Genomic DNA, 8,796 nt, shown 5'->3' on the forward strand with positions numbered 1-8,796 from the left:
CAATAGGCAACCTCAAACTTACTCAATTTCACTTGTGTTATAAACCACATTTTTATTGTGTTAATCAGAAATTATAGAGCTGTCTCAAGAGGAGAAATTATGAATCTAGAGTGGAGTATCCTTATTAGGGATTTCACCTTTAAATTAAAAATTTTGCACACCTTTTGCATCTTTAGTTTTATTTTCTTTTTGCCCAATTTGCTTTACTGGCTGATAATATAATGGCTGTAGTTGGTTGATTCTTAACTAACAAGGTCATCCTATTGTTTAGAACTGAGGGGATTTTACTCTTCCCAGACCATCTATTCTGCAGTGATAAGATCTTGATACTTGTCTAAACATAGGTACAAAAACATAGCTTTGCAGTTGCTATGTAATTGTGGAACCTCTCTTATTGTCTGTATTATCAAAGAACTGTAGCTCACCATGATGGTCTCACTAACATCATCTGGAACTTTGCTATTTACTTCAGAGGCAGAAATTTCTTGTTCTTCACAGGAGTGTCGGTGTGTCTCACATTTTTTTATTATTGGGAAAAAAACGCAAAGAATTTAGAATATTTACAAATACTGAGGAAAGGGCAGGGAAGCTATTTTCCATTTTCTGTTTATTATTCATCTCATCTTTTCTAACTACTGCTACATATTTCTAGTTTTCTTTGTGCCCCCTGTAGTCATGCACCATTTTGTTTATGGGTGGTACTTTCTGTCTCTGACAGGTTGCCTCGTTGATAAGGGCGCTGCAACTGTGGTTTGTGATGTGTGAGCTTCTGCACAATATGGGCAGGATATTTGCTTTGCTGGCAGCTTTCTTGTTGTCTTCAAAAGTGAAGTTGTCTTTTCCACAAACTGTTACAAGTGCTTGAGACTCTCATCTCCATGAATCCCACGTTGATTGTGTTTGACACAGGTGTGGCACTTAAGAGAAAACGGACATAGAAGAGTTACATAATGAGTTTTTCTCTTGGATGGAGGAGATGAATGTCAGCATAGAACAGAAGGTGTGGAAAGACTGGTGTGTTTTTAACCTGGTGTCCAGGTATGGTGTTTTTCCCAGGAACTGGTGCTGAAGTAAATTGTGTGCTATTGCACACCAGTTTGTCTTTTCATTGAGTTCTCTGTTTCCAATACAGGGAACTATTCCCTCCTTGCTGTGTGGGTTCTGGGGCTACATCAACTTCCACATCTAACACTGATACACCACAGAGGGACTATAGCCCCAGCACTGTTTTGTTTTATTCTTCCAGGGTGCATGCAGAACTGATGTGCCATATACTTCTTGTAAGGTAGAATATATATAACAATCTTACAGTGACACTACATGGCTCCATAAATACTAACACTGACATCTTTTATATCTGGTTGGGGTTTTTTGAGTTATCAGGTATTTCCAGCATAAGCTGGCTTCAGGAAAGCTTTCCTACTTTTCTATTACTTCCCTAATGTGATTCTTTAGCTGCAGGCACTTCTTAATTGGTTTGGTTTTGTAAGTGAATTGCTTTGTGTAGTTAGAGGACCAGTGCTACAAAATGAATCTTTTAAAATCCAAATGGCACATATTCAGATAGTGAATGACTACAGGTCTCCTGGAACTCCTGCAAATGACTATGGAGAAATGAGTTCTGACTGGGATTTCAGTAGTTGTGGGTATAGATCAGCCCAAACTGTACAATTTGGGCCCATACTGTGTTGTATCGTGTGTCTTCATACTCCATTACCATTTCATGTTTCACTGCTACTCAGGATGAACTTAACCTCATACAACCACAATTTTTTCACTATCATTTCACAGTCATTAATTTTTACTACATTTCTAAAAACTAGTGTAATCCAGTCACTAGCTGAACCTTAACAAAACTAACCTGGGCATGCAAAGTTATTAAAGCCTTCATAATTTACTCTTTATATGCTACTGACATATCAAAACAGGACAGCTTTTAGCTACTTTTCAAGACTTTTCTCAGAATGTTTCTGTCTTAGCTGGACATGTGTAAATTACCTACAGTACTTCCTAACAGCTAATGATCTATTGTGAGCTGTAGCCCATTCTCATCTAGATTCCTTATTGAATAGGCAAAGCATGACTCCAAACACACAACTGCAAATGCCAGAACTGAATACTAACTACATAAAATGAAGCATTTTAGGATTTCCCAAGGTTTTATTTCTCCTCTTTTTATGTTCAAATCTCTGAAGCAGGGACTTAAATCCCAGTATCCCAGCATGTATCAGGTCACATGCTGTTCTTAATAGGTCTTCCTCAGTTTCTATTCCTCTGAAAGTAAATAAAAACAACAGAAACTGTGATGTTAACTTAGGCTGTCTGTTACACTCCAAGAAAATGTATGAGTGAAATGGACTTCTACATACAGACCTAGTCCTTGAACACTGAAAACTAGCAGTGTCATCAATGCATTACATCACTACTGAATACCTGTAGCAAAGACCAGAGTTGATCCCCAGCATTCATCAGCATCAAAAAATCAACATCCAAAGATGTTCTTTATACAAAGTAGAATTGTACTTTACAAATTCCAGGTAAAATCAAATGCAGTTAAAGCCTTGAACGCTTCCATGGTACTTCATTTATATAGAAACTAAGTCATGGGAAATGTTGTGATTATTAAAGACATCATGACAGTGATAATTTTAACCTGTATTTGTTGAATGATTGGTTCAGTTGTTCCTCAGCAGAAAGGCTTCCTTCTTGGTCGCTCATCTGACAGGATTCATGAAGCTCCATCTCTGCTACAGCTCTCAGTTTTGTTTGCTCTGAGAACGCTGGGAAATGCATACAGTCTGCATAACAATAAAGAAATTTCTCTCATAGCTGATGCATAATTCAATATAACGTCTACAGTTTGATGTAATTCTGTCAGTGATGTTACATTTGGATAAGTGGCTGGTTTAGGTCAACGCAATCTCTTTTGACCTTTTATACATAAAGTTGTTTCCCTATTCATATTTCCAATAGACCTGAGATATACAGGTCAGACAATTTATAGAAATTTGGAAATAACCTAAAATTCTTACTCCATATAGAATTCTGTCTGGTCAATGAAGAACTGACTTTCTATTGTATCATATGGGCAAGTAGTAACCAACTGTTTCTCCCCATGAAGTCACTGGGGCTTTGTTTTGTACTATAATGAGAATTGTAAGCAGAGGAATCAAGTAATTAATCTTGAGGCATCAGTGGTGCTGTAACACCCCTTAAGTTACTGTGAGTGTAATTCTTTGAAATAATGAGGTGAAAGAGTTCAAAATGGTGTTAAAACAATTATGTGCAAGCAACAATACATCCTTCAGTGGCCACATTTCCCTAGCACAGTTCACAGTTTCTGCAGTGAGCTACATTAGTCCAGAGCCTGAGTGACCTCTTGGAATCAAGCCACATTTCCAGCACCTGTCAAATGGTTCTTTCTGTAGGGCATGCAGACAGTGGAAACACATTAAAATAACCACGTCTGCCAACAGGGGCAGGTCCAGAGAACAGAAATTGGCCCCCACTGTACATGCAGCTAATCAATCAGAGGGATTGATTCTATTCTGTGTGCTCAGTCAGCCTGCCATAAAGAGTGTGTTGAACAAGTACAATGGGCGGGATGGCACACAACCGCACTGGTAGCTGGGTGTTGATGCCACATAGCACAGGCATAGCAGCTCCTCGTCATACATCTAGACTGCATTCCTTCGTTTTGATTCCTTTGCCCTATCAGTCAGCTTTTAGAGGGTGGAGAAGAAAATTACTGTAATGGAAATAATGAACAATGTTCTTTTTCATCATGTCTTTGTGTGCACCTTGTAACATGGTTTAGCAAAATCAATCTATAAAAATCCACAGTGTCATAACACATAATGTATTTTAATTGAATCTGCAACATAATCTGTGCATGAATTTGAACAGATTATTTGCATGAATTAATGTGAATATATAGCGTGTGTTTTTCTTTGCCTGCTATCCAGTCAATTATTACTAGCAAAAACAGATTCTAAAAGTAGCTTTGCACATTTGATAAGCACTGTTGGGGGAGGGGAAGGAGGAAAGAGTGTAATAGTGGCTGAGCTAAGGCAGCCTGAGGCATTTTTCTGCCTACACAAGGCACAGACAGACAGAATGGATTGGGGACGCTGTTTCACCAGTATCCTTTACTCTTTTGGAAATGTGCGACATTGGCTTTCTCCTTTTTCTCTGTATCTCTTGTGATGTTGTCAGGGAGACAGGGTCCTTGACTTGCACCCAGTTGCTGAGGCCATCCCCCTTTAGAGCAGCACTACCCCCAAACCTTGTACCCACTGGAAGATTGAAATCTGGTCTGTGACAGGCCCCTGCACAATCTGTTTAGGTGGCATAGAACAAAAATCTCCCTGCACTGTTGCTTCAGTTAATTCAGAGGAAGCCCAAACTTCATTCCAAAGAGCGTATTCCAAAATACCTGGCTTTATAATGTATTTATAATCCATTGTATTTATATTTATGTGCTTTTTCAAAAAAATGATAGCATAAAGAGGCCCTAAGTAGCCTTTTTATAGCATGGTTGTCTGTGAAGAACATTGTACATGTATTAAAATCCCTAACAACATTTGTGAACCTCCTTTGATTTTCTTTTTACTGCCATAATACCTTACTGTAAATTGATATTGAAAAGTTACATTAAATGGGCATCTTTTCATAATTAAATTAGGGTAAAATGTCTGTTGCCTTCTCATGTAATTAGAACTCAAACTGTCAATTTTAAAAGTAATGAGGTTGTCAAGAGAGGACACAATCTATCGCTATTTTAAAGGTCAGAATTGTTTTAGATTTCAATTTTTCATATTTAGTTTATTAATATTTTTATGGAACTCAGACTTACTTTTTTTATTTATAAATAATTGTGATATTAAGGTGTTTAAACCTGGTGCTGAATGGATCAGTGAAAGATGTGACTATTTTAATTAAATTCTAAAAGGACATTCTGTATATAACCTTTGAGCACAACACTGCAGTCATTGCTGAGAAAAACTCTAACTGACTTGATAGACTGAAATTTAGAATATAACAGACACAAAAAATAAAAATAGGTCAGTAAGATATAATTGTAAACACTCTACACATTTTTCGCATTATCTTTTCTAGTATCTGGCAAGACATTGTTCCGCAAATAAGTACGGATAATGCCTGATGTCCAAATAACGTTTCGGTTAACTTCAGTTGTAGTGTTGATATTTAGTAATACAATCCTTTTTCATGCAGTTGTTTACAGACAGATACAACAAATAATGTGACTTACAAGAAAAATGTGAAAGGGATCACTTACTCGGGCATTATCCCTATAGAACTTCTCAATCTATTTTTAAATATTTCAGAAACGGGAAGGAACGTAATCAGTGTTGCATTTCTTATCTAAGCATTATCAATAATACTTAGAAATCCTTTCCCCTATTCTGACTTTTATTTATTAGTAGCAGCAATTTGAACATTCAGCATTTTATCAGTTTAAATATTCTAACAATAGAATGTATTTAATATTTTTTTCTTCTGATTATTTTCTCTTTTATAACAAAGAAACATAAAGGCAGCAAATACTGTATCTGGTTTAATGCAAGAGAGAAAGTAAACACTAATTATAGCAAATAACTATTAGTGTCAAAGGATTGCAAGACATTACCAATATACACTTAAGCATTTCAGAGCAGACAGTGACCTTACCTTCATAGCCAGGGAGAAAGCAAGTCAGCAAGTTAGGAGAGACCTCCTCCAAAATGGAATAAAAGGCAGAGAAAGCACCTGGGCCTTTTAAAGAGAGTTTATCTAGAAAATATTCAGTTCTCTCCTTGTAGCTCTCCTGGGACCAAATGTCTTTGTATTCCTCCAAGGAAAAGACTCTCTTGTAAACCAAATATGACAGCACTTTGTTCACGTCCAGCTCTTCCAGTATTTTCTCTCTCTGATTGCTTGGGATTTCAGAAAGCCACTTTTTCCTGTTTTCATTTTCTCCTTTGGTAGATTTTGCACAGTTATAAAACCAAGATTTGGCTGTTCTTCCAAACATTTTGATATTTAAATAGAAAATATAAAATTCTACTTCTGCATTTATTGTGCAGTATTCAGTATGCAAAATAAACATAATGTGGATGGCTAGAATGCAAATACATACTGCTGTCTGTAATTATTGTAATTCCAATGGAATAAAGAAGGCCTACATACAAATTATAAAGAAATCCAGCTCAATGCCTGCAGCCTCCTAAGAGGATTACATTACACTAATTAGCCCTTTACAACTGTTAACAGCTTCTGAACCATAATGATGAGACTGAGAATTGCTTAGTTACTGTTACTTTTTAATTCTGTAACTGATCTTCAAAGATATCCCTTTGCAAAAAATAATTCATTCTAGAAGACAGCTGATCAAACTGAAATAATCTGTACAAGCTGGTACAGGACATAAAATAAAGCATCCTTTGTACACTTTAATTTTATATTCCTCAGAGGCCATACCCAGTACAAATGCCCTCTACTTCTTGCTCTTCCATAAAATATTAGCTTTAATATGCAATGGAATTACACATTTAGAAAGCATGTTTCTATAAATATTTTGTAAACATATATGCAAAAAGGTTAAAAAAAAAAAGGTTACAGAATATGACCTTTTTGTGAAGGTAAATACATAACTATTAAGAATAGCAACATTTCTGCATGTTTACATTTTTATGGCTTTTCCAAGCAAAATAAACCATGTAGCGTCCATTTCCTGAGCCAGGTTTACCAGTGGAGATTACTGCAATCCCAGTGGAGGTGTCCTGCCACTGATAATCATTCACTGAGGATCACACATTACATAACCTCCCTTATGCAAATGCTCCTTTGTATGTGGACTTCTCGGTCTTGTTTTCATACTTTCTGTCAACATAAATTCCCTGTATAGAAAAGCTATGAATACTTCCTGCCTCCTCCTCCTCCTCCTCCTCCTCCTGTTTCTTAGTCTATTTTTTCTATTTCCATTACTTCCAACTGATAATGCATCCATGGCCTAGCTCGTGTGGCCTTACCTGCACTTTTCTGAACGGTAATTTATCTGTTGTGGAGCAAACAAAAATATTTTGCCAAGCTTTTAGTCAAACAAGTTTTACAATATTTTCTGTTCTTGTGATCTTAAGATGCAACTGCTATATTCTCCTGTCAGGCTTCTTTTGTTGCCAAAATTTCAAGTATTAATCAGTTAACATTAAACTTGACCACTGACCATGTCATAATTCAGGAATTTTATTGTGTTTGTGAACACCCAGTTAGCCAGCGAGGCTTCACAGAATTGTTTGGCAGCAGTGCCTGTCACCTTGTGGTTGTTCGCGGTTACAACAAGCCTCTGTGTGACACATCATCTGGAGCAAGGACCAGTGGGATTATGTGTTATTTGAAGCAGTATTAATGGTCCCAGTTTACAATGTTATGGCTTATTGGCCATAGCAGTGAGACTCTCACGCTTCTGTGATCATCTCAGGTAGAGCTCCCTGTGCTCTGCACAACATCACACACCAGAGAGGACCATCTGGGGGAAGAGAGATGGTACAGAGCAGCTGTTATCCTAACCATGAGCCATCCTAACCATGAGCCAGGGACCACAGCTAAACCAGGGTCATCTTCAGAGGGAAGAGAAAGTAGCCAACCTATGTGGCAGATCTTCTAGGTAGCCTTGGAAACAAACAGCTCTTTAATTCTTAAAATTCCCTCTAGATTTTTAACATCCATTCAGGTAGTACAATTTTTTTCTCTCTCCAAATTGTTTCTGTCTCAGAAATTCTAGTAAAATTAATACCACATTATCTCAGCAGGTAAAAGATTCCGATAAAACCTGGTATTCTACATATGTTAGACAGCATCCTCTGAATCAGCCTTCTCAGCCTCTACAACTTTGGAGTGTCAGTTTTCCATTACTTCACTAAATGCTAGAGCAAGCCCAAAGTTACATGTTTTGGGTTCGTAAGGCAGTACCCAAAGATGAGATACAGGGGATGTAACCTGAACACATTTCTCAGAGTTTCATTTGAAAAACAAATCTGTGTTTATTTTATTGTGCTGATAACACTGCTTGTCATCAGTATCCTAAGCAGAGTAAGTAATTCTGCACAGTAGTGAATCCAGAAATTGAAAGAACAGGTAACCTATCAAATTAATAATGAAGTGGATTTCTAAAGGAAGCTATATATTATGTCTTATTTTTACACCTGCCAATCCAACATCAAAGATACATGACCTTGCTGTAGTGAGGGGTAGACATAGGTGTTGTTAAGTTGCATCTCTTCAGAAAAAGAAGGAAGAATTGGTGCAAATCTAAAAAGTGTATAGTTATCAGTTTGCTGAGGTATATTATCATATTTGTGACTATACACTATAGGAGTGTCTCTGGACTTGATGCACTGAGTAATTTACTTTTTTCTTCTAAAGGAGTACAATGTTTTGAGCCAGAAATGTCCCCATTATATTTGTTGGTAAAAGAATATATCCTTATAATCTCAAATGTGTTCTTACAAAATCTTAAAGTCACAAAGAAGAATGGGCGACATCATAGGAAATGTATCAAGTTGCAGACAATTACAAAATTTGTCTCTCTGCCTTCTCACATACCATACAGTTATTTCCCGTTGAGTAAATAGAAGAATATAATGCTAAAATTCTGATTTGGCAATTGCCAGAATTCTAATAAAAATCCACACCTCTTAAAGTCTGAGTACAGGTTAAAGGAAAAAATTTGAAAGTGTGTGTTGAGAAACTGAACACAGAGAAGTGGGTGTGATGTACAATAAAGGGAGGAAACTA

At 36.8% G+C, this 8,796-nt stretch overlaps 1 protein-coding gene across 8 annotated transcripts in view; it reads right to left on the reverse strand.

Moving 5' to 3' along the window:
• The window catches only part of TJP1 (tight junction protein 1), a 190,283-nt gene extending 184,171 nt beyond the window's left edge, over positions 1-6,112 (reverse strand). For 2 of the 8 annotated variants that reach the window (XM_017737690.1, XM_017737677.1), the window contains exons 1-2: positions 5,692-6,112; positions 2,654-2,798 (exon numbers count right to left, since the gene is read on the reverse strand). In XM_017737690.1, coding sequence (XP_017593179.1) covers positions 2,654-2,798; positions 5,692-6,109 — 563 coding nt within the window. In that variant the 5' untranslated portion in view covers positions 6,110-6,112. The remainder of the gene's footprint in view (positions 1-2,653; positions 2,799-5,691) is intronic. The other 6 variants (XM_017737713.1, XM_017737693.1, XM_017737675.1 and 3 more) reach the window with 5 other exon arrangements.
• Between the last annotated feature and the right edge of the window lie 2,684 nt (positions 6,113-8,796).

This window comes from Corvus brachyrhynchos, unplaced genomic scaffold (genome assembly GCF_000691975.1).
Source record: "Corvus brachyrhynchos isolate BGI_N302 unplaced genomic scaffold, ASM69197v1 scaffold200, whole genome shotgun sequence".
Classification (NCBI taxonomy): Eukaryota; Metazoa; Chordata; class Aves; order Passeriformes; family Corvidae; genus Corvus; species Corvus brachyrhynchos.